This window comes from Strongylocentrotus purpuratus, unplaced genomic scaffold (genome assembly GCF_000002235.5).
Source record: "Strongylocentrotus purpuratus isolate Spur 01 unplaced genomic scaffold, Spur_5.0 spur5_scaffold_4, whole genome shotgun sequence".
Classification (NCBI taxonomy): domain Eukaryota; kingdom Metazoa; phylum Echinodermata; class Echinoidea; order Camarodonta; family Strongylocentrotidae; genus Strongylocentrotus; species Strongylocentrotus purpuratus.
Window position 1 is genome coordinate 33131072 of NW_022145610.1, and position 25895 is coordinate 33156966.

Consider the following 25895-nt stretch of genomic DNA (forward strand, 5'->3'; position numbering starts at 1 on the left):
TACATCTACTGCTTCCTTAACATCAGATATCACCACAGACATTCCCTCAACTGGGCCGTCAACATCATATATCACCACCAATGTTCTGACTACTGAGAAGCACACAACTGAATCGGGAACAACTGAAGGATTCACTTCAGATGTTACATCTACTGGGCCGTCAACTTCAGATATCACCACCAATGGTCTAACTACTGAGAAGCACACAACTGAATCACAAACAACTGAGAGATTCACCTCAGATGTTACATCTACTGCTTCCTTAACATCAGATATCACCACAGACATTCCCTCAACTGGGCCGTCAACATCATATATCACCACCAATGGTCTAACTACTGAGAAGCACACAACTGAATCGGGAACAACTGAAAGATTCACTTCAGATGTTACATCAACTGGGCCGTCAATTTCAGATATCACCACCAATGTTCTGACTACTGAGGGGGAAACAACTGAATCACAAACAACTGAGAGATTCACCTCAGATGTTACATCTACTGCTTCCTTAACATCAGATATCACCACAGACATTCCCTCAACTGGGCCGTCAACATCATATATCACCACTAATGGTCTAACTACTGAGAAGCACACAACTGAATCGGGAACAACTGAAAGATTCACTTCAGATGTTACATCAACTGGGCCGTCAACATCAGATATCACCACCAATAGTCTAACTACTGAGGAGGAGACAACTAACTCGGGAACAACAGAAGAATTCACCTCAGATGTTACATCTACTGCTCTACCAACATCAGATATCACAACCAATGGTCTATCTAATGAGGAGGAGACATCTGAATCAGGAACAACAGAAGATTTCACCTCAGATTTTACATCAACTCTGTCGTCAACATCAGATATCACTACTAATCGTCTGACTACTGAGGAGGAGAGGACTGAGGGAATAACCTCAGATATGACATCTACCGCTCTACCAACATCAGATATCATTACCAATGGTATGACTACGGAGGGGAAACAACAATCTCGCAAACATAGCGATTTTGTACTCTTATATATAAGAGCAGAAATTTGTAAAGAAATCATGATCAGTACAGGTCAAAAGTTGATATCTACTTTAGATAGGAGTATTTGTTTCCCATTTATAGAAAAGTATGGCATGATTGACAAAATTGAAGTAATCAGTTGGGTTGTTTTTGAGTGTGTATATTGTTGACTTGAGGTTCAATTGGTTTGAGAGTAAGTTAGCATCTGCTAAAGATATCAATATCACATTCAGTAGAATAAAAACAAAAAAATATTGAACACTTTGAAGTAATTATGAATTGATAAAAATTATGATAATTATAATATTGATGTTAACAACAATACAAAGTATTCATAATCAGTGTTTATGGGCATTAGTATTGATTTACAGAGAATTAAGAATAAGTCAACATCTTCTCTAGATTAACAAAAAAATAATGTGGGATTCAATGCTTTTTATATATCCATGTTGTCTTTGATATATTTTAAGAATCTAGATGTTTTGTCATATTAAGTAGTATCAAGAAAATTTTCCATTTGAAATGAATATACTTTTTTCAGTTATCTAACTTTGCGTTTATACCAGATGAAAATGAGTGTGCATTGGTATCATTAGTTGCTTCCAGGAGGGTAACAACACCACCCCTGCTCCAAAACCTTGATGGTGGTTAAGGTTCTGAATTGTTTCAAGATGTTGTAATTTTAGCCCATAGCTTATGGAACTAGTTGTTTTGTGTAATAAGCTTATGGGACTGAGACAATTCAGTAGTTAACAGGTTAAATCTCTTGCATTTAATTATCATCTTTTCTATGTGTTTATACGAGATGAGGATGAGTGTGCCCTTGGTATTAGTGATTGCCCCCAGGGGTGTAACAATACCACCCCAGCTCAGAACCCAGATGGTTTCAGTTGCTACTGCTATGAAGGCTTCATCGCTGACCTGCAAGGCAACTGTGTCCGTAAGTCAATTCAATTCAATTCAATTCGCATTTATTTCATTCTCGATTAAAAATCATATTGATACAAGTACCAAAGAGTTCGCTAAACTTCTGGCCATATGTTGCACAAAGAATCACAATGGATTACTAGTCACATTACTTTGAACCAGTCAGGCATCATAATAATCTTGATTTATGTTAATGACACAAACTTAATTCTAACAGAATAGAAGAAGAAAATGGACTGGAACACAGAATATCCAGCAGACAAAATAAATAATAGCACTCCAACAATTTCGATAGAAAATGAATGATTGCCAACCAAGTAAGGATGTGCAGTTCATTTATCCTTGTTTTTACAATATTTAATTCTAGAAAAATCTTGTTTTCAGGGGTGCTCCTTCTCATGACCCCTCTTCAAGCTCAGTCACCCGTCTTTCAGGCTAATTAGGTGATAATGTATAATAAGATTGGTCTCCCGTTTCATTTTCAGCGGAAACAAGCTGCATAAGTACTGTATGTAGCAATGCAGACTGTGTTAATCTCAATGGAATGGAGATGTGTGTTTGCTACAATGGCTACAAATTCAACAGCTCCGACATCACATCTTGTATAGGTAAGCACTATTCTGTTATTACTATTCGTTACTTTGTATTGCCTGTGCCTTGGATAGAGATAATTGAACTTAATCACTCTGACCCTTGACCCTTGGGTCCCTCCCCCCAGTATAACTGATGGGGATGTACAGGTGAAGCCCTATACATGGGTCACTCTACTCTTGGCGAGGAGTGCAGTGGGTTCTGAACGTGCATCAGGATTACTTTCCTACACTTGAGATCTCTTTTTGACATCGTGTATGAGAGACATCAATCACATTGTTTTACATTGTTTCCTAGTGTGCATCTACATGTATGAATCAGGGAGAGGGCTCATTTCACAGACAACACTAGCTCGGAGTCATCAATCCAAGCTGGGAGGTGTTTCACAAAGCCTTTTTTCAATGAAAAATGACAGAAGTCAGTGACAAATCTGCTGATAACCAATCAGAATCAAGCATTTCAGTAGCTTATAACAAAGCTGTCATTTATCACTGATGACAAGTTTTGTGAAATATCCCCCTGATTTCTAATCATGATCTGTGGATTGACATGAAGACACTTTACTAATTGAGCCAATTCCCTTTAAAATCTCAATTCAACTAAATTACCATTCTCCTTCCTTTCTAGATATTGATGAGTGCACTGATGTAGAATACAGCAACATGTGCAATCAGGACTGTTCCAATACCATCGGAGGGTACAACTGCTCTTGTTTTGAGGGGTATTCCCTTATGACTGATGGCCGCACATGCAATGGTAAGATTTGCAAATCATTGACCTTTGACCTTGTAAACTATGACAGGCATACATTCGTAAGAACTATGCGTAAAGAGATGCGTAATAAAGAATACAGTTTTTTGTATACCTTGTACATTCATGTCACGTACATCATTGAGGTTCTGTATCATACCCTTAATCCATTTCCATGAAGTACCGAAGCTGTGACATCATAAAAATCTATTCTTAGAATTTCTCAATTTTTTCATTTTCCGAAAGAGCATAATAAATAATGTCCAAATGTCGAAAACCAGTTAAAAAGGTTAAGTATTGGCTGAGATATCACCATCTGAATGAATAGATTTCCTATAGGAAACTGTGTTATATTGCTCTGGTTCATAAAGTTTTGAGCCAGAGCATATAACACTGAGCAGGAACAGGATGACTCCTGGGACCCGCTTCACAAAGCCTTTTTCCAATGACAAATGACTAAATTCAATGACAAATCTGCTGATAACCAATCAGATGAAAGGATTTCACTAGCTTATAACAAAACTGTCATTTTTTCACTGATGACAAGTTTTGTGAAATGGGGCCCTGTACTAATGCCTATGGGAAGAAAAGAAATCAGGAATCAATGGGTTGATATAAGCTCTGAGTTAAAGATTTTGAAGATAAACAGAAGTGTGTACCTTTAAAGTTTGAGTCATCAAACAGAATAGATTTCCTACCTGCATGCACGTTGATATTCCTTTATTTCTTGACTGCATTTTGTATAAAAATTCACACTAAATTTTACCTTTTCTTACTGATTTTTATCATTGAAAATTAGGTAAAAATCAGTCCCATGAAGTAAATGTTATTGTCGTATGTTTATGAAATACTGAATGATTAAGTTCACAAGCAATATTTCTTTTTAAGAATGCAATTGAAAAATCTTCTGTAAGGGATTCTCATAAGTGTATGGTTGTGCCTAAACATTGTGAGGTACACGTTATTTATTTAATTATATTTTTTTGTTTAAATTCCTTTCTTTTTTAATCAGATATCAATGAATGCCAAGATGGAAGTAACACATGTGATACAGCATCTCAGATATGCATTAATACAGTGGGAGGTTTCATGTGTCAATGCATGACCGGATTCGTACAAAATGGATCAATTTGTCAAGGTAACATACATGTGTTTTATTTCTATTATTTATTGCAAGAGTATTTTGTTGTGCAGTTTCCTCAATACAATAATAGAAGATTTTTCTTTTTAGGATAGTTTCAAACTATTTTGCTCAATCTCTGAACATATCCTTCTTTCAAAAAATTTGAGTTTGTTTGTTATTCACTCTGTCCTTTTTTCTATTTTTATATACTCCTTGTTTTCCTAATAAATAAAGAAATTCACAATCCAGTGAAACGCTTTTTTATTACACTGTGCTTGAGCATTCAAGATGTTTTTAGAAATGTTTATAGGTGTTTTACTTGACTAACCAATTAAGAAGAAATTTTCCTCATTATTCTTTAATAATTATGGGAGAACTTATACATGTTTTTGTTTCCTTTTAGACATCGATGAGTGTGCTGACAGCAGTTTATGTGGAACAAATGCCGAGTGTATCAATTCTTTGGGCAGCTACATGTGTAGTTGTGTGAGTGGTTATGATGGAGATGGGATCACCTGTCTTGGTGAGTTTGATATGGAATTCAAGTCATTTACTTACCCATTATGATCTGATAATTATCTATGAAGAACAAAACTAGCATTAACAGCATTCCTTGGGTCCTTGGAAATCCTTGAAAATTCTTGATTTTTCAAAGTTGTCCTGGAAAGACCCAAAATGTGATTTTCTGGCTGGAAATCTGTTCTATAAAATCACGCCATGTTCAAAGGTTCATTATCCTATTTTCTGAATAATTCTTTTTCAGATGAATTGTGTTTTAAAATAACAAAAAGGTACAACATTGTTATTAACGTCAGATTTTGGGGCAGTTTTTTTTAAAGAATCTATTTAATTGTTGTAAAAACCTATACAATTCTTTCCTTAGCTCATCATGTGTAGTGCATAATGTAATGAATCTTCTTTTCTTCACTTCCATACCTTGATCTGTAGTTGATTCATGTAAGCTATTAACTGTTCTTCTCTTTCAGATGTTGATGAGTGTTCAAATGGGAATGATTGTCATGAGTTTGCACAGTGTGTCAATACAGAGGGACCCTATAACTGTTCTTGTTTGAATGGTTACACCGGAAATGGAACATTCTGTGAAAGTGAGTATTTCATTTTTAAGGAATTAATTCAGTGACAATTTTTGTCATGCATAAATAAACATACTTTTGGCATCAGAATCATTGTCTTATGTAGGCTACCATCATTATCTGTACGTCATAGGTGATAGTGTAATAAAAGTGTTATCAAACTTCCTTTACATTACTATGTATCTTATTTGATTAAAGATGAAAATCGTTTCTTTTGGTTGAATAGGACCACTATTATGTTAAATTGAATTGGATGTATCACTGTAAATATACTCATACTATTGCATATGTTACTTTATTATGTCGTTGCACTCAGTATGATTTATTTTCAAAGCATTTTTTTCATTGTGCAAGTAATCTTATTTTTTAGCAGGCTTCCGGATGCACCATGTGAGAGAGAGAGGGAGGATTGAGGAGTCCTAAAAAGGACTTTTGGTAATCTTTCTTGAGGGTGTGTAGTCCTGAAAAGGACTATTGGTGTAGTCTTGAAAAAGCCTGTTGGTTATCTTTCTTAGCTTATAGTTCTAAGGAGAACTATAGCGCTTGGAGAGGATGGGTGGTAGGAGTGGCTTGACGTATCGAACAGGTTGACTATCCGTCGTCAGGAATAATCTTATTTTGTTGTTTAAGTTAACTTCCTGATATTTTATATATTTGCTCATTACTTTTGTTATCCTGAAAAGGGGCATGCAATTGTGATTTACTTGGATCAAACTTATTTCCCTAACAGACATCGATGAATGTGTAAACGACACCACCTGCATATCACCAGCGGTCTGTGTTGACACCTCTGGAAGTTTCATCTGTGAATGCCCCAGTGGATATGACCCTACTGGAACCAGCTGTATCAGTAAGTTAGGAATATGGTTCAGACTATTTACTCCTCATACCCCCCCCCCCCCCCCCCCCCAAGGCCCCATCTGGCATTCAGTATTACATCCAGAGCTGCAGATCTTGTTCAGTGCCTCTATACCCTTTGATGCAATCCTCCATAGAATTTAAATGAATTTGTTAGATAATTGGGTATTTCATTACTCAATCATTACATGGAAAACAAATCAAACAAGCCGTCATGGGGTCACAGCTGTTTCAGAGAATTTGTTTTAGGATGGCTGATAAGATATTTTCTCACATTTCTTGTTCACATTACTTGTAAATGTAGCTTTATTTACATGTATATATTGAAATTAAATATTTTTGTCACAGTTAATATTCAATAAACATACTTGTACAAACAATGTTTAATCTTTTCAATCATTTTCTGATTATTCTTCTACAAATTTCAATACAAAGGCCACAATTTCTTGTAACTTTAAACTGATATCTATCACTAGTTTTCCTTGTGTACATTAGAATAAGATTACAGTAATTATTTAATTCTCTAATTTCTTTCTACCCAGACATCAACGAGTGCACCCTGTCTCAGAATGACACTCGTCGTCATGAGTGTGACTCCAATGCTGCTTGTATAGATCTCCCTGGGAGTTATAACTGCTCCTGCTTAGCTGGTTACCAAGGCAACGGACTCCAGTGTGAAGGTGAGTGAATGGAAGTTGTGAGACCACTGATTTATCAGAAGTTGCAGTGATAGTTGATTATTGTACACAGCATTATTGTCTGTTAAGTAGCGTACATAGCTCAGTGTAGTGATACATTAAGATGTGTTCGGCATACAAAAATGCATGAGATCTGTTGCAAAGAGACAGAGCTATAATTTAGCTGTGGAGCTTGCATATACATACCTCTAATACATGTACCTTGATTAATTTAAATAATACCAAATCTGGAAATCAGACGGGCTTTATGTGTTTAGATAATCCAACATCACCAACAACTAATGACCATGGATTGAAAATTTACTACTGGGTACTTATTTCTTCCCATAGACGTTACACAAGGCCCGCTTAATTTGCTGCATGCACTGTTTCAAAGTTAAATGGTTGTGTTAAAAAGTACTGTCTCTTTATTGACCTGGGTTTGTCTTTATATTTTGCATCAAATTTCTCCACTTTCAGATATCAACGAGTGTAACACACCAGATGCATGCGTCACCAACTCCCAGTGTACTAACATGAACGGGTCCTACATGTGCACATGTGATGCTGGTTACCGTGGTGATGGTCGCATCCAGTGCAATGATATCAACGAGTGTGATGAGAATCGTATCATCTGTGATGAGAACGCCAGCTGTAACAACATGGTTGGTAGCTACACCTGCACATGTAATGATGGATTCACATCTAATGGAACTGCATGCACGAGTAAGTACAAATCCCAGAACTAGTCTCTCAACTAAATAATAATAATAATATTTAGCTTTTATATAGCGCTTAATACAAATGTCTCTAAGCGCTTTATAAATATACTATTACCCCGGTCATTGGATACAGTGCATGCCCGCACACAGTGTATGCATAATCTCCACTCCCTGGGGAGCATTCCAGCCAGCCAATATGTTGAAAAGAGTTGCTTATGATCCAAATTAATAGCAATTAAGTCCCCGAATCAGTCACAAACCTTTACCAGAAATAAATGAGTAAATAAAAAACAAATAAATATTTCCTTTTATCTTTTGACATACATATTTTAGAATAATATCAATTTCATCCTTTTAATACAGTCAGACAGAACCTTGGTTTTTATTGTTTCGAGCTTGAACTGTACTCCTGATAATGAATTATAACCTGTTTTTTCTCCCTACCTTATTTTCAAGATCCCAAACTCTCACAGAACCCCTGATATCTAATCATCATTTTACAATTATTGCAATCCTTTACCTTATCAAATATGTATTTGTAATGTTGCATTATCTTCTCCCCAGAAAGGGCCTTATAGATTTAACATATCTGAAATGAACGCTTGTTAGACATTTTTACCCTGTGCAAGATGGACAACAATTGATCCTTTGACTGCTGCATCATCTCAGTACCGTAGATCCCATTCTCATTGGCAAAGGGTGACAAAACAAAAAGTCATTCTTTCGGTTTCCGGATGAATAAAAGTTCCACTGGAGATAGTGAGGCCTTTGTAGCCATGTGTTTAACACAGTAATGATATCTCTTGTTGCCTTCCAGATGTTGATGAATGTGTAGAGGATACCCTGAATGACTGTCATCCCCTGGCTACCTGCACAGACACCATAGGAAGCTACATCTGTACCTGTCAGACTGGATTCATCTCCCCTGAAGGAGCCAGAGGCAGATCATGTAATGGTGTGTATTTCAATAACAATTCAAGGAAAATAAAAATGAATTCATGTATAACAGGCAACAAAAGATATTATATACCTCACTTAAGAAATCCAGCCATCTGATTGGTCGAATTGCATTCATAAACTTCAACTGTTCCTGTAAAATTCTCGGTAACCATGCTTAAAACATTTCAATATTTTTAATAACCATGGTTATTAAAAATAGTTGGTCAGCCTCCATGGTTACCCCATAGGTTTACATGTTAAAAAATGGTTTGAGCGATGGAGGATGCCGTATGTGTGCGAAGGATTGGTCGGTAATTTCAATACAATTGAATCTCGATCGATCTTACCGACAATTTTATCTTGCATTGTTGACATGAAGACGAAAATAAACTTCCAAAAACAAAAAAACAACATCTGCCGATAGATCTTGATCTAAGTTCGTGCCAATATGCATTGCAAAAGTAAAAGAAGAGTCCGTATATGGAGCTTTTGCGAAGCATTCATCACACGCGAAGCCGGTTTCAATCCATTTTAATGTATATATTGGAGAAAACTGCCAAGCATGTTAACGGCGGGCCATAGCCGAGTGGTCTAAGCGTTGGTTTTCGGTACACCTCTTGTTGTACGCAAGAGTTCGAATCCCGTCTTCGACAAAAATGATAAATATTTTTAATTTGTCATTTTTTAGTCTATTTTTTTTCGGCATATAAAAGTATTAATGACTGCTTTAATATTCGAGAAATAGTTGTTTTCATACGCTCTCGGGAAGGTTACAATTGGGCTATTCCCCTCGGCAAGCCTCGGGGAATAGCACAATTCTAACCTTCCCTTGAGCGTAATAAAACAACTATTTCTCTCAAAGCAGTCATTAATACTATAAAATATACCAACCAAACTGAACATGGTAGTTTAGTCACAGCACTAGAATGGAGAGTACATGGTTCTGGGCCCTGTTTCATAAGACTTGATATCAATAACAAGTTACAAGCTACTGTTATAGGCTACTGAAATCATGGCATCTGATTGGCTGAGAGCAAATTTGTCATAGAAATTTAGCATTTGTTATAGATAAAAAGTTTTATGAAACAGGCCCCTGGTCTAGAAACTATCAAGAGCTCTGAAGAAGAAGAAAACAAATTATTGCTTTTTACTGAGAAAATCCAGAAAAGGCTTCTGTGAACCAAAAAGTGATTAATTCTCTGATTGTCTGAAGTGTTGTCAATTTGCACTGGTCTTTCGCTTGTCTATGAAAGTTTGTGTATATCAAAGATTATTTAAGGGTTCCTAGCTATTGTACAAGAGATGCAGAAGCTATGAGAAATGTCTTTCCATAAAAGACCACGTTGAAGTACATAAATAATAGACAACAGCTTTATATCACAAAGCTTTATGTTTTGTTTCAAATCAGCAATAACCATCAGCATCATCACAATTATTTTTTGTTCTTTAATATTGTACATCAGATCTTGATGAGTGTTCACTAGGTATCAGTACTTGTGATGCAGTGATGGAAGATTGTTTTAACACCTACGGAGCCTTCACATGTAGCTGTGCTGATGGCTATGCACTCAGCAGTGGACAATGCCAAGGTATACATTGGTATTGCTCTCTACTTCCCCATTAGGCTGAATTATGAACATATGATTTGAGTGATGAGAACTTATTTTCATTGAAACAGGGTATATGAAGAACAGATGAATCTTTGAGAGAGCCTTCAGATTATATATATCTGCTATGTATAGTCATCTTGAATACATAAGTACAAAGTTTTGTTTAACATGATTTCAAACACATTTAATACCTCCCTTACTAAAGGTACAGCAACACAATGCTCAACTCAGAATGAACCTAGAGAATCCTCAAAGTTGAAAGAATCATACTTTTGAAGCAATATTTTTTACAGAAGGCCACTTGTTTACATGCAGGTGCCAAAAGTGTTTCAGAACATCAAGTATTCTTGATTATGATAATGCTACGAGACCAATCAAAGAATAATACTTCCTCAGTGATTCATTACTGTATTTATTCATTCCTTATTTTCATTTCTTTGATAGATGTTAATGAATGTCTTGATGACCCTTGTGATAGCCAGGTGAACACCCGATGTGAGAACCTACCTGGATCATACCAGTGCGTCTGCAGGACAGGTTACTATGTCGTCAACTCTCAATGCTTGCGTAAGTATATGCATAGATATCATTCAAAAAGTTTTTGATTAGTATTTATTTCCTATTAGTATTTCTATTCCCCCACAAATCATGAATATAACACATCCTGAAATAGGAATGATTAAATTTGGTCATATGACCAAATAAGTTTTATTTTCTATCTATGAGAGCTTTATATACATGTACTGTACTGCATTCATTTGAACTGTACTCATGCATGTATCTGATTCTTAGACAGGACAATTGTGATAACCAACATAGTGAAAGAGGATTGTAATTGTTAAACATTCGTGCTAGATACAAGAGCCTATTACAAATTATGATGGAATATGATGCAAATGTACATTGACTGCCTTTTAGTAAATTGTGTTTAAAACGATGTCATACTTTACTGCTCGTTTAAGTGTGGTAATTCATTTCTTCCATTTTACCCCCAATCCATCCATCCATGTTCCACCTATCTGTTCACCAATCTGCTCACCAATCTATTTATCCGCTTCATCAATTAATTTAGTCCTTTCTTCATCCATCTTCTATCTTTGGTTTATCCATCCATCAATCCATCTAACTATTCATCTGTCAAAACAAACCACCGATCGGTTCACCTCATAGACAACTAATGGAATCCTTTTGATGAGAACTTTCCCTATTATATATTATGTATATTTTGATCACAGCTGCCATGTCAATGCTTCTCTCTGCGACCTTCACTGATATTGCTGGATTGGAGGTGCTCGGACAGTACTTTGTTTACAATGATTTTGCTTTGTACATACCCCAGCTTGAAATAGATGTGAGTATAATTATATGTTTTTAAGTCTGATCATTAACAAAGATGTAATATTATACAGATATTGACTGGCAGGGGAGGGGGGGGGGTGATATTATATATAGATATTAGATAGCTTAGACAGATATCGAGATGTGATTGTTTCAGAGCTCGTCACATGATATCGATTGCGAGGATCTATTTTCTTTTCTCCCTTGAATTTTTTTTTCTCCCTCAAAATGTTTTTTTTTTGAGAAATTTGTTTTTCTCTAATTTTATTTTCTCGAAAAGTTTTTTTGATAATTTTTTTCTCTCAATTCTCCCCCCCCCATCTTTTTTTTCTCCCTAATTCCCCTCCCCCCCCCCATTTTTTTCGTCAATTTTTTTTCATCTCACTTTTCTGACTAAAATGTCTTGTTTCAAAAAAGGAAGGAAGATAAAAATATAGTGAAATGTCTACAATTTTCTTGGATATAGTCATTTGGAATCCACAAGGTGAATAGCACACTGATTTTGTGTTTTGATTATCCTTCTTGTAAGACAAATGTTAATACTCTCCATTCATGTAAATTGTATATCTCCTGGGAGGCGTTTCACAAAACTTTACATCAGTGACAAATGACAGTTTTTGTTATGAGCTACTGAAATCCTTGCTTCTGATTGGTTATCAACAGATTTGTCACTGATTTTTGTCATTTGTCATTGAAACAAGGCTTTGTGAAACGGGTCCCTGATGAGAGCCAGAAGGGTATTAACTTACATCCTTTACCTCAGAGTACTAGTAGATGTTCTTCCTGCCCTCAACAGATGTTTCCTGTCCTGTAATACAATGTTTGTTTCTGTAATGATCCTGACTGTCACTAATTTCCTCTGAAAATACTTTGTCCTCTAGGTGGACACCCTCCTCCAAAGCGCCGGTCTGACCAACTACACGGCTGTCTCCGTCTCTACCTCTCGTCTCCAGACATTGGGAGTTGAGGTCGAGTTCATCCTGGACTTCCTTGCGACATCTACGACCACGAAAGATGAGATTCTAGTGGCTTTCCTGGCAGGGCTTCAAGGGAGAGATGATATTATCCTGCCAGATAATGTCATTATCAGGAGTACTGTGTTTGTTGGACAGCCAGGTTAGTCCATAACAGAATTTGTTATTTGGTACCGGATTTTTTTTCAGGCTGCAAAGGCCATTTTTGCAAACAATAGACTTTTGGAGTAATCAGGATTTTGATGTTGAGCAACATTACCGTAGTAAATTAATCTATGAAACTTTAACAATACATCCAGGGGGGTGTTTCACAAAGATCCCAAGTTGAACTTATCTCTAAGTTGGACTTAACATTTATGGAAAGCCATTAGCATCTTTAAAAATATTTTGTAAAAGTTATTTTAAAAGGCATGAAAAGTTGATTTTGTTCATTCATATTTTCCATTATCTAGGAGATTTCATGTTCTTGATGTGGAATTTATAAAAAGTCTAAAATACTTGAATTTTCGCTTTTGAATATATTTTATTTTAAGGCTACAAATGGCTCTCCATAATTTTTAAGTCCAACTTAGAGTTAAGTTCAACTTAGGATCTTTGTGAAACACCCCCCAGATATTATATGAAAACTCTATTTTTTCCTCCTTGGAAATCATGATGGTAACTTTTGGTCAATTTATAGAGATAAGCATTATTAGGTCAATAAATTGACAGTACTTTTGAACATTACCATTGAACTTTGAAATGGAAATTATTTCAATGAAGTTATATCATTTTTTTTACACAGATACAAATCTTAGTTGGTGTATTTCACATACTCTCTTTTCTTAAGTTAATTCATTTAAATACTGCACATGTAGTAGTAGTAGCTGTCTGTCGCGAAGCGACAATGACCGCCTTCATTTTCACTTTACAGCTGTTCTCCATACAGCTCGCTGGCCTGCAGCAGTTGTCCAAGTCTTGGTTTCAATTTGCCTCCGCTTAAGGTTCCTCTTGATCGTGCCCTTGTAGCGAAGCCGTGGACGACCAATCCCTCTTTCGCCAGCGGGTAGTTGCGAGAATAGTACTTGCTTTGGTAACCTCTCAGAGGGCATCCTGATGACATGGCCTGTCCATCGTAGGTTCTTCCTGATGAGCAGGTCCTCCATAGAAGGAAGGTTTGCTCGCTCTAGTACCTCTTTGTTGGTCACCTTGTCCTTCCAACTGATTCTCATGATTGCTCGAAGGTGTCTCATCATGAACGCGTGAAGTTTCTTTACTTGACTTTTGTAGAGAGTCCAGCTTTCCGCACCGTATAAGAGAGTGGATAGGACGATAGCCCTGTAGATTTTGCACTTCACTCTTGTTGAGACATGATGGTTGTTCCATAGCCTGGTTCGCAGTCTTCCAAAGGCACTGCTGGCCTTTGACATTCTTTTCACCAGCTCAGAGTCGATGCGTCCGTCTTTGGATATAGTGCTGCCGAGATAAGTGAAGTCATCTACCTGGTTTAGGGCTGTCCCATCCACTAGGATCTCCTCCTCCTCTCGGTGGTCTGTACCTGGTTGGAATAGTACTTCAGTCTTTACTCATAAGAGTAATTGTAATCGCCTCATTCTTTTAATAATTGTTAATTGGTTTTTGCCATGCTTAGTTGTAACCACTGCCCTGTGGTTCAGGTTCTCTTTAGAATCTAACTAAGGCTAAGGGAGCAAACCCTAACAGAAAACCATGCCACCGTGACAGCATTGAGGGCGCGATTGACGATACGGAACTCCCGACATCCTTCGACCAGTCACTGCAGGGTCTAGTGGTTCACACCCGTCCTGGTTTGTCCTCGCCGGTGTGAAACTGCCACCAGTTCCCCGAGAGAGTGCCGGTAGTAACTTGCAAGAGCTACCGGTACTTATCCACCTTTGCAAGCAGCCTTCATTATGCGCAACAGTATGAAACTTCATACCGGTTCGGTCGTCTTCCGGGTTAACAAGGACCGCGCTGTTAGATCAGGACTTCCGTCGACAGTGCCAAGTATGCTAGGAAGCAAACAACAACAACAAAAAGATGACACCAGCGGAATTACTACAATGACGTTTGGACAGTGGAATGTCAGGACACTCCTCGATCGGGAAGGAACTGGCAGGCCAGAGAGAAGGACTGCCCTTGTAGCCATGGAGCTGGAGAAGTACAAAATTGACATTGCTGCTTTGAGTGAAACACGTTTCTCCGAGTCAGGTAGGCTCGATGACATGGGCTACACATTCTTCTGGAGCGGCAAGCCGGACGGGGTACGACGAGAGGCTGGAGTGGGATTCGCCATCAGAAAAGAGATCTGAGCGAAGCTCACAGAAATGCCTAAAGCGGTGAATGATAGAATTATGACAATGACAGTACCACTGATGAAGAAGGGAAATGCTACTCTCATCAGTGTATACGCACCAACCATGACGAGTCCGGATGAAACAAAGGAGAACTTCTACAATCAGCTTAGACGAACGTTGCGGGACACCCCCCGGACTGACAAGCTGATATTGATGGGAGACTTCAATGCCCGGGTAGGACGAGACTATGAGAAATGGCAGTCGGTGTTAGGCAGGCACGGAATCGGTAAATGCAACACCAATGGTGAGCTACTTCTAGCGCTGTGCTCTGAGTTCGAACTCCTACTGACAAACACCGTGTTCAAGCAGAGGGAAGAACACAAAACCACCTGGATGCACCCTCGCTCTAAGCATTGGCACCTGATTGATTACATCATAACAAGACAACGAGACAGAATGGATGTTCACAGCACAAGAACTATGCGTGGAGCTAACTGCTTGACCGATCACCAGCTACTAAGATCAAAGATTGCATTTGCTTTACGTTCAAAGCGTAGGAAGCAAGGAGCTACTAAACTTGCAAAGCTGAACACAGACCGGCTACACGTCAACACACAACGGCTAAAGCTAGTGCAAGATATGGAGAAAGCTCTGGCGACTTGGGGAGTGCAAGAGGGAATGACAGTTGATCAGACCTGGGCATCACTCAGCAAAGTAGTATATGACACAGCGAGCAACACCCTCGGTAAACCAGAGCGAAAACACCAGGACTGGTTTGACCCAGAAGACTCCGAGCTTCTGATACTCATGAAGAAAAGGAATGAAACACACCAACGTGTATTACAGACTAGAAGCACCAGGTCAACCACCACCGCGTACAAGGAAGCCTGCAGACACTTGCAGAGGTACACACGGAAAATGAAAACCACCTGGTGGGAGAAAAAGGCAGAGGACCTGCAGCGCTCCGCAGACAATAATGACATGAAGTCCTTCTACACTGGACTGAAAGAAGTCTGGGGCCCCCAGACTAGGAGTACAGTTCATCTCAAGTCCCTGGACGGTAACACAACCTTTTCAGACAACAAAAGGGTGCTTGAACGATGGTCGCAGCATTTTGAGACACTACTCAACCAGCCAGGAGATATCGAGCCTGCAGCGCGTGATAGGATCAACCAGCGACCTGTAGTTACTGCACTCGATGATATTCCAACACGAAAAGAGCTAAACCTGGCAATTGCCTCCTTGGGTGATGGCAAGGCACCCGGAGTGGATGGGATACCAAGCGAGATATGGAAGCACGGAGGAGCCACACTAACCAACAGTTTACTAATGCTGATACAACAAGCATGGGCAGAAGGCTCCGTACCTCAGGAATGGAAGGATGCTAATATTGTCGCCATCTTCAAAAAAGGAGATAGAACTCAATGTGGAAACTACAGAGGAATATCGCTATTGTCAATAGCAGGGAAAGTTTTTGCCAGGATCCTTCTGAACAGATTGAATGCCCACATAGCACCAGATATATTGCCGGAGACGCAATGCGGATTTAGGAACAACCGCAGCACAGTAGATATGATCTTCTGCCTCAGACAACTACAGGAGAAGTGCATTGAGCACAACCGATCCCTCTATGTGGTTTTTGTCGATTTCACGAAAGCCTTTGACACTGTTGGTAGGACAGGTCTTTGGGAACTACTACGAAAGTACGGATGTCCCGAGAAGTTCACCGGAATGGTAGAGTCCTTACATACGGGTATGATGGCTAAAGTCAAGGAAGCAGGCGAAACATCCCATAGCTTCCCTGTAAGTAACGGTGTAAAACAAGGATGTGTGTTGGCCCCTACGCTGTTCTCCATCTTTCTCTCGGCGATGCTGGAGGAGGCCTTTGCGGACTTTGAGGAAGGCGTTTACATACAATCACGTCAAGACGCCGACCTATTCAATGTCGCACACTTCAAAGCTAAGACGAAGTCTACACAGATTCTCGTGAGGGAACTCCTCTTTGCAGATGACAGTGCTCTTGTTTCTCATACACCAGAGCAGATGCAACATGTTATAGATGTATTTTCATCAGCATCAAAGAAGTACACATGTACACATGTATGTATGTATGTATGTATGTATGTATGTATGTGTGTATGTGTAGGCAAATTGAGGCTTGGTTGAATAAGAAGAATGAAATTTATGGGGAAATATGATTCATCTTAAAAATTGTACAATGCTACATGGTCTGTTGTCCCCATTATCCATTAATAAATTACAAGAGTGAAATATTGATGAATTTGTACAAAGTTGAAGGCTTTTCTAAGTGATGGATTTTCACAGATATTTTGTGACTTCTGAAAATGATGGATTCTGACAGATTTGGTGACTTCAGAAAGTTATGGATTCTAAAAGATTTGATGAAACCTGATAAATTTGAAGACTTTTTTTCTTTCTTCTTTTCTTGAATACAGTGATTAATCCATGTGTGGAGGAGACAGACAACTGCACAACAAACTCAGACTGTATCTTCCTTGGTACCTCTGGAAACTATACTTGTCAATGTCAAGATGGATTCATGGGAGATGGATTCACAACCTGTACAGGTACTGGATGAACAATTGATTTTTAATACACCAGGGGCAAACTACTCACGAGTTATGATTGATTCAAATCAATCGCAACAGTGCCATAGTTTACTTAAGATATGGGAGATTGTAAACTTGCAATTGATTGAGGACTAGAGATCCAAACAGATCAATGGCAAGTCTCTATCAGTCAGGGCCCTGGTATACTATATGGCAGTACATTGTGGAGCATGTACATGAGATGTTAACTTTTAAAATGACACCAAGTTTAAGAACATGTATCTCAAATTTAATTGCTAGAGACAGATTTTTAATCAATTTTTATTTTATTTTGATGAAAAGATTTTCAGTGAAAACATTGTTCCTTCATATCAGTGTTCACATTTTATCAATATTCTTGAAAAGAGAAATTCAAGTTTTAGCTTTTTAAGTAGCTAAGACCTTCATTTGCAAAGAAAGAATTACTCAGTTTTGGGCAAAACTTGTTTATATTCATATGAAAGATGATGGATGGCATACTCTGAGGAAAAGTAAAGATAAGATAAATAAAAACCTGACTTTGGGTATTACAGTAATCACTTGGCAGTCAAGGTCTTCTTTAATAATCTATACATTTTTTAGGCATAAAGATGTGTCATATGTTTAAAAGTTGTTCATGCGTGGGTATATAGTCGTCAAGAAGTAGGCAACTTGGTGATCACTACATAACACTGAGATAATGGGCATAACACTCCCATGCCCTCTATATGCCCACACTTGAGAAACTGCAATATGACTATTTAGTCTTAAAATAATTTGAAGTTACTTTCTTCCCCAATGTTTGGTAATCCAATAAACTTTCCTGCTTCAATTTTCCTTATGATATTTTTCTGCTTTTCTGATCATATCCACATCTGTTTGAGATGTATTGTATTTATCAACATTACTTTCTTCTACACAGACATCAATGAATGCCTGAATGACACGTCATGCACAAATGAAGGAGAGAGGTGTGTTAACACTGCCGGAAGCTATTCTTGTGACTGCATGATAGATAGAGGTTACATTGCTAACGATGGAGTATGCACATGTAAGTCTCTAGTAGTTTGTAGGCTGATCTTATCTGTAGTCCCAGGTAGTCAAAATACAGTCTGTGTGAAACAGGTGCATTATAATTTTGCTCACAAAACTACCACCCCTGTAAAATTTCCAAATAGTCTATCAGAAGATGTAATGAGCAATAAGCTGCTACGATTTGTTGAGTGCATATTTTGTCTAAAATTCAGTTCCATGGTAACTGAAGCACACCTTAAAGAAGTTTAGACTAAAAGTTAACAGCCCAAATTAGAGTAACTGACTGGTTGGCAAAGGGAAAATAAGATATGGAGATTAATGATCTCGGTGATTTATAGAAGTTGGGTGGGACAAAGGAGGCGTGATTGCTCAGTGGTAGATACATGTAGCAGTGGTTGCATAACTTGGATATCCCCTTGTTCGAAACCAAGTCGATGTGCTAGTGCCCTTTGGTAAGGCATTAATCCTCATTACTCAGTCCCTCGGAGAGGACTTAACGCCGTTGGTCCCCTGGTTGCTTACTGACAAGCACACCCATGCTTTCTTAGCAGTCGGGTAAAACAAACACACCAAATGACATTGGACCAAATGACCATATACCTTTGCAGAATTACTTATCTAAGGTAGATATTAAGTCTATCAACCTCTTTTATTCCCAACACAGTATATGAAGTATACCGTGGCCAGCTCACTGTCAATTTTATCAGCGGTCTCCCAGCTATTTTCACTTCAGACCTCACTGACTCCTCTAGCCAGGCTTACTCGAGTCTAGCTTTCTTAGTCAGCAATGCGGTAAGTTTATGTACAGAATATGTACAGTGTATCATTTGATGATTTCTGCAATGTATCTTTCGAGTTAGTCAGCTCATTAATATACATTTTTGTGGTTTTGTTTTCCAATTGTTTTTGTACAAATAAATCTTGCAGGAAAGTATGTTTAACCTGTTACTTACTTGAACCAGGAGACTCCTGTATTAAGCCTGTGGCAATGAGGAAATTCAGTAGTGGATTAATATTCAGATTGCTCTTTGTATGCATGTAAATAATCTTGCATGATAGTGTCAGAAGTACTCTCTTTTTTTCTCTCATTTTTATGATGGCTCTTTTTGGATATTCGATAGTAAAAAATAATTTGTGGCAATTTGTGGCAATTTGTTTATGTTTATACCTCACTGTTAGTTTACCAATGCTGTTTAAGAACTAAATCACCCATTGCTGGCATGTATCTTAAATTTTGGCTTGCCGTATAGAGGTTTGTGGATAAATAGATGTTCATGTGCATGGTATAGAAAAAAAAGAGAGATAAAAGAATGTGTTTTTATGTAACCATTTCAGATACGATATCTCTTCCTACTGGAGCCAAACCTGCAAGACTTCTTCCAGTCTTGCACGGTGTCTGGTTTCACCAACGGCAGTGTGGTGGCGACATACTATGTTTCCTTCACCCAGTCGGTCAATACTTCAAAGAGCTCCCTCACAGCTCTCGTTGTGAACACCCTTGAGACTGGTGTCATTCTTACTACAGGCATTGCCTCTCAAGGGAATATCAATGTAGATATTAACTCTGTGGAATTCACCAGTAAGTAGACATTTCACTGTTAAATTCTTCCGAGTATTGTACTACCAGTACTGCATTTACAGTGTACATGTAAATAGTTGGTATTTAATTCAATACTTCAGGCAGAAATATTTGAATTTTACTCAGTTAGGAAACATTAGAATTCAATTGCATTGTTTGGCTTTCATACATACCTGTATTTAACCTAAAGTTAAAATCAGACAAAGCCAATTGTTTTGAAAACCTGGAAGTGCATCCGTTATTCTTGTCAAAGAAATACTGTAATTTGATGATATTGTTTGACTTTTTCAGAAATTACCCAAGAGTGCACAATCACTTTCTGTTTCAATGGAGGAATATGTTCTTTGCAGAATGGATTGAAAGTCTGCCAGTGAGTATAAGCTCATTTTTATTCTTTTCATATAAAGTTACATGTGTTTACCCATCTCGCCCTACTTGTATTCAGATTTTAAAGTGCACAGTGGACTTAAAGGTATAAGACAAAGTTTTGGTATGGGGTCATGAATTTGGTTCAAATGTTCAGTGATCATTGTCGCGGTTGAAATCGAGTCTAAAGTTATGAAATTGTAAATCATAATCTCGTTATGTTGTATAGCTCCCTCTCAAGGTCAAGATATTAATAAAGCTATAATGCAACTAACTCCCATCTCGCCTTTTATGTGCATTTTATGCAATTTTAATATTGCAGCTTTTTTTTTTTTTTTTTTTTTTTTTTTTTTTTTTAATATAAAACCATATCACTATTAATTTCATTTCACCAAAGAAAGTCGCTCGTGGGCTTGATTTCCGAAGCCCACGCCAAAGCTATACACGAAATTGACTGGCGCAAATAATCTTTGAGATTGAAGAGCGCCATCTAAACGAAGAACCAACCAACCAACCTATAAAACAATGTTTCTTGACTAAAATCGACCGATTAGCTATTCCCGTTTGGAAATTATATTTCACAACTACATATTCTGAGATTTTCATGGTCGCAGCTACCATTGTATGGCCGCGTAGGCGCTATTTGAAAATTGTTTTAGGGGCTGAATTTTCTAGTGCTCATAATACATCCACAGGGGAATCCAAATATTTCAAAATTGTAAAGAATCACTATCCAGCCAATTTTCAAAATTTCCCAAAACTTTGTATTACCTTTAAACCAAGTACATAGATCACGGGGTACCGATGGTCACCGATTAGGCATTATTTGTTATATAGAGGGCGCAAGTAGCTACAAGTAGTGCAGTGTTGCTTTAAACCAAGTAGCCATACAGACTTATTGTCCTTGTGCTTATGATCCAAAGACTAATGAGCTACACATAGTTTAGCAGCTTCTCTGATGTCCAGATAGTTCAGAAAAAAACTTCATCAGAATCATATTATCAACTAAGGGTCAGTAGGGCACTGATTCCCAATTGATACATGTTCATTGACATACATGCTCAACTGTAGAGTTAATGCTAGGATGCCTTTCTGGCTCTGAGCAGATGATGCAGGTGATATACTGATTAAAGACTCATTGAATATTGTTTGCTGAGAGCTATAAGGGCACTTCATGATCCTATACTACATTCAGCTACTGCCTACTTGCATCTAAACAACAATTATAGATATGTGTTTCATGCACAAGTGATACTACAGGTCACACAATCATGACTAAAACCTTGTATAATGCTTTGTTCATGAAGGTGCCCTAGTGGTTATGAGGGAGATACTTGTGAGATTGCTCCTAGCACTCTGCCTCCTACTATAGCTACTACTCTGGAGGGGAGTACCATGGCAACGGAAAACATCACTGAGATGACCAACACCACAACATCATCCCAGACAAGTAAGTTATGAGGGGAGCGCATAATCATTGAGCTTGTGGGGGGGATTAGAGGAATTAAGAATGACACACTACTGGATTTATTCAAAGGAGACACGATGGCTCAATGGTAGAGCAGTGGTCTTGTAACTGGGAGGTCCTGAGTTCAAAGCCCAGTTGATGCGTTAGTGCCCTTTGGTTAGGCATTAATCTTTATTACCAAGTCCCTCAAAGAGAACTTAAAGCTGTTAACCCCCTGGACATTTACTTACAAGCATACACATGCTTTGTTTTTGGTCAGGTGAAACAAACCAACTTACCAACCAACCAACCAACCAACCAACCAATCTTGATAGGAACCGTTTATGCATTTTTTGTCTTTATTTTTGTCCTTTAACTTCAATATTTGAATGATATGAAATCAAAACCCCATACACTTTGATTTACATTGGACTTATCAGTCACATTATTTTATTCACAGTAGGATTTATCTCATGGTGCTATAAAGCAACATCTTAGATCAGTGGCTCTTAACTTGATATACCATGCATGTTCCAGAGACTCCAGTCTGAGCTTAGCATTCACCTTGGTAATTTTGATGGTCCCAAGACTCCATCAGATGTTTTGAATCAGAATCATGACTAAATCAGAAATTCTTACCAGGATCTAAATCCCTGAAATATGCTTCATTATATTATATAGGATTCCAATGAATGTGGTGAATTTGTGTCTGTAAAATGTCCTGCTGGAACTCCAAAACAAGCCCAATGGAGGTCATGCCTAACAATTAACCCCTAGGTTAATCAATACTCATTGTCCTGCTTTCATTAGTAGTTGTCGCTCGAGTTCATTCTGCTACTCTTTGTTAAATTTGATAGCTGGCCTTTCTGATGCTCAAATCATCGGCATCGTCTTTGGCATCCTGGGTTTCATCGTTGTCGTGTTCCTATTCATCGTTTGCTTCTGCGCCGTCATCCGCCACCGCCAGCGCAATATGTTGCTCTACTCCAAGCCCCAGTCCTACGACATTGCCGATGATCGTCAACGTGTCCTGTACAATGTTCCTCGTGCTCAACGTACCGGACGCTCTGACTTCCGCCACAATGATGGCTCCGAGCAGTACAGGCTGCCATCCTATCTCTTTGATTCAGAGACTGACTCCAGCGACAGGACAAGCGATATCACGGAGGAGGATCGTCACATGCAGCAATTGGCAGAAGTCATCACACAATCCCCCTACCTCAATGTGAGTTCAGACTTTGATTGAAATCAGCAGAACTTGGCTTATTTTGAAATTCAATATTTTTAAGGATTTTTTGCTTTATAGCTGCAATTTAACATACCGGTAGATGTAGCTTGATCCTATAACCAGTAGAATAACATTGTTTAATTTGTTTTGATATTGAAAATGTGCAAGGCTCTTTTGCTTAAAAGTTGCAACTGGACTTGGCTTTGATCAAATTCACTGCTTTCCATTTTATATCTGCCAAGGTCTGAAAAATGTCACTTCATGTCTGTAAAATTGTAAATTCATAAGGATTGTAAAAGAAACCATCATGTTGTAATGTATGTACAAAGTGTTTAGTTAATCTTTTTCTGTTTGTGGCATCCATGTTACTTTAAACATTGTCTTGTACTTGCTTATTTCTTGTTTTGTATATGTACATGGATAAGTGTAAATTCAAAAATCAAATTCATCAAATTAAATTCTTTTTATTGTTATACTTCTTGCAAACAACAGGAACGGATGCGATCCCAGATTACGGATATTGCTGGCAGGTCTGGTCACAGGCCGCCCCAACAGTCTGAATTTGTGCGGCCCTATGTGGCGTCCGGTCGAGAAGCAGAATTCTTATCAACTGTAAGTACTCACAAGCATGTACTGTTTATGAGGAAAATGGGTGTTCATGTAGATCTATTTTTCTTAATTTCCCTAACTATATTTGGGCAGCAAATCCCTCCCAAGAAATTAAAGTTTGAGACTACAAATGGCTTCCCCAAAACAGAAATAAGTACCTACATTGTACCGTTCATGCCCATTGAAGATAATTTATGTCCAGTCCAGCAATCAATATTTTGAAAGTTCATTTACATACTTGTACAAATTGTTTAGAAACTAGATGGTTCATGATTCTTCTTCTATTTCATGTCATACACATTAGTATTATGCAATTATATCTATTTGCAAGTAAAATTGTTTCTTTCATATATATATATATATATACATTATCCTTTCCCATTTCAACATTTCTGTGAATAAAACAATTTATATGCTTTCTCTTTCAATGAGGAATGTAAAATACCATTTGACTCAAACAATGACCTTTGACCCAAGCAATGACCTCTGACCTCTGCTTTCTGTCACTCTACAGGCTAGCGAATCAGGAGACATTATCAGTCCAACCAGAAGGTTCCAGATACCAAGAGCTCAAGTTCCATAGGGTCTTCGAGAAAGCCACACATAAAACTCTAATGCAAATGATTCATGTGTTTACTTTTAGATATTCTCATAAGTACTTATTAAAGACCGTCAATACTGCTGGGTCAGAAGAGATTACACCACCCAGCCAGGTCACTGACAGGTGGTTATCTCATCAACTTAGCTCTCAACTAACATAAGAAAAAGAGGATCATGGGGGACGTCAAGAAAGTATACAGAGAATATTTAAAATGTAAGTCAAATGAATAATGTATCAATTTTTATGCCTCCGCCACCGAAGGTGGTGCCGGAGGCATCATGTTTTCGGGTTGTCCGTTGGTACGTCCGTACGTCCGTCCCGTTTGACCGTTATCACAATATCTCAAGAACCATTTAAGATTTAAACTTAAGACTCGGGAATAGTATTTATCACCATAGGAAGACGATCTGATTAGATTTTGGAGTACGTAGGTCAAAGGTCACAGGTCACAGAGGTCAACTTATGAAATTCCTTGTATTGAGTTTGTTAGCGCGATATCTCAAGAACCATTTGAGATTTAAACTTCAAACTTAAGGATAGTAAGTATCACCATAGGAAGACGATCTGATTAGATTTTGGAGCACGTATGTCAAAGGTCAACGGTCACAGAGGTCAACTTATGAAATTCCATACATTGAGATTGTTATCATGATATCTCAAGAACCACTGGAGATTTAAACTTCAAACTTAGTGATAGTGTGTATCACTATAGGAAAACAATCTGATTACATTTTGGAGCACGTAGGTCAAAGGTCAAGGGTCATAGAGGTCAACTTATGAAATTCCATACATTGAGATTGTTATCATATCTCAAGAACCACTGGAGATGTAAAAACTTCAAACTTATGCAAGGGTCACTCTGTGGCCTGGACCCACCCTCCTCAGAGGTCGCCAAATATCGACGTCGACTCGACGCCTAAGCCTGACCCTGACCTATTTGTTGTTGTAGTGAAGTCCTAACGTTCGTTTTTCTTCATTGGGTGAAGCTTTACTATACAAATTGATGAAATGTGTGAAGCTTTGACGAGTAATTTGTTTTTTCTGGTGATGTGACATCGAATCCAATCGGTCGCCTTGTTTGTTCAGGTGATGTGACATCGAAGCCACTACCGGTCGCGTCGAAAATATGTCGAAATCATGTCGAAATCGTGCGTTTCAAAACAACTATTTAATTTTTATTCCGGTCACTCATGCACTCGCAGAGTGATCGTCCTGAGGTCACCGAACTTTTCTCCAGCGAAACTGATTTCGAGATTTCACGAGATCGTTTTCGAGTAGTCTACTAGTCTCCTACACATAACTAGTTTTGTGAGTATTCGCAGTATACGTGCCTGAAAGGCCAGCCTCAAGTCTGGAAACGAGACTAGTAGCCTACGAGCTGTCGGTATTGTACCCAGCATGCGCAGCGCAGATCGTGCCAAGTTTTGGCCCCAAGTTTTTGCGAGGTGAGTTGAAAAAAAATAGAAAGTTCAGAGTTTTCCGATCATTTTGAGACGGTACTACTCCGACCCTGTTTTACGATTGATTAT

At 38.2% G+C, this 25895-nt stretch overlaps 1 protein-coding gene across 1 annotated transcript in view; it reads left to right on the top strand.

The window, feature by feature from the left end:
- LOC100888627 overlaps positions 1-24542 on the top strand; it is a 201883-nt gene extending 177341 nt beyond the window's left edge. Inside the window, exons 106-123 of the mRNA XM_030997330.1 lie at positions 5394-5513; positions 6232-6351; positions 6902-7039; positions 7517-7762; positions 8576-8713; positions 10161-10286; positions 10752-10874; positions 11543-11658; positions 12527-12761; positions 17370-17501; positions 18424-18552; positions 19201-19328; positions 19872-20115; positions 20407-20485; positions 21789-21931; positions 22786-23153; positions 23649-23768; positions 24280-24542. Of these exons, the coding sequence (XP_030853190.1) occupies positions 5394-5513; positions 6232-6351; positions 6902-7039; positions 7517-7762; positions 8576-8713; positions 10161-10286; positions 10752-10874; positions 11543-11658; positions 12527-12761; positions 17370-17501; positions 18424-18552; positions 19201-19328; positions 19872-20115; positions 20407-20485; positions 21789-21931; positions 22786-23153; positions 23649-23768; positions 24280-24348 (2774 nt within the window). The 3' untranslated portion in view covers positions 24349-24542. The remainder of the gene's footprint in view (positions 1-5393; positions 5514-6231; positions 6352-6901; positions 7040-7516; positions 7763-8575; positions 8714-10160; positions 10287-10751; positions 10875-11542; positions 11659-12526; positions 12762-17369; positions 17502-18423; positions 18553-19200; positions 19329-19871; positions 20116-20406; positions 20486-21788; positions 21932-22785; positions 23154-23648; positions 23769-24279) is intronic.
- Positions 24543-25895: the final 1353 nt, after the last annotated feature.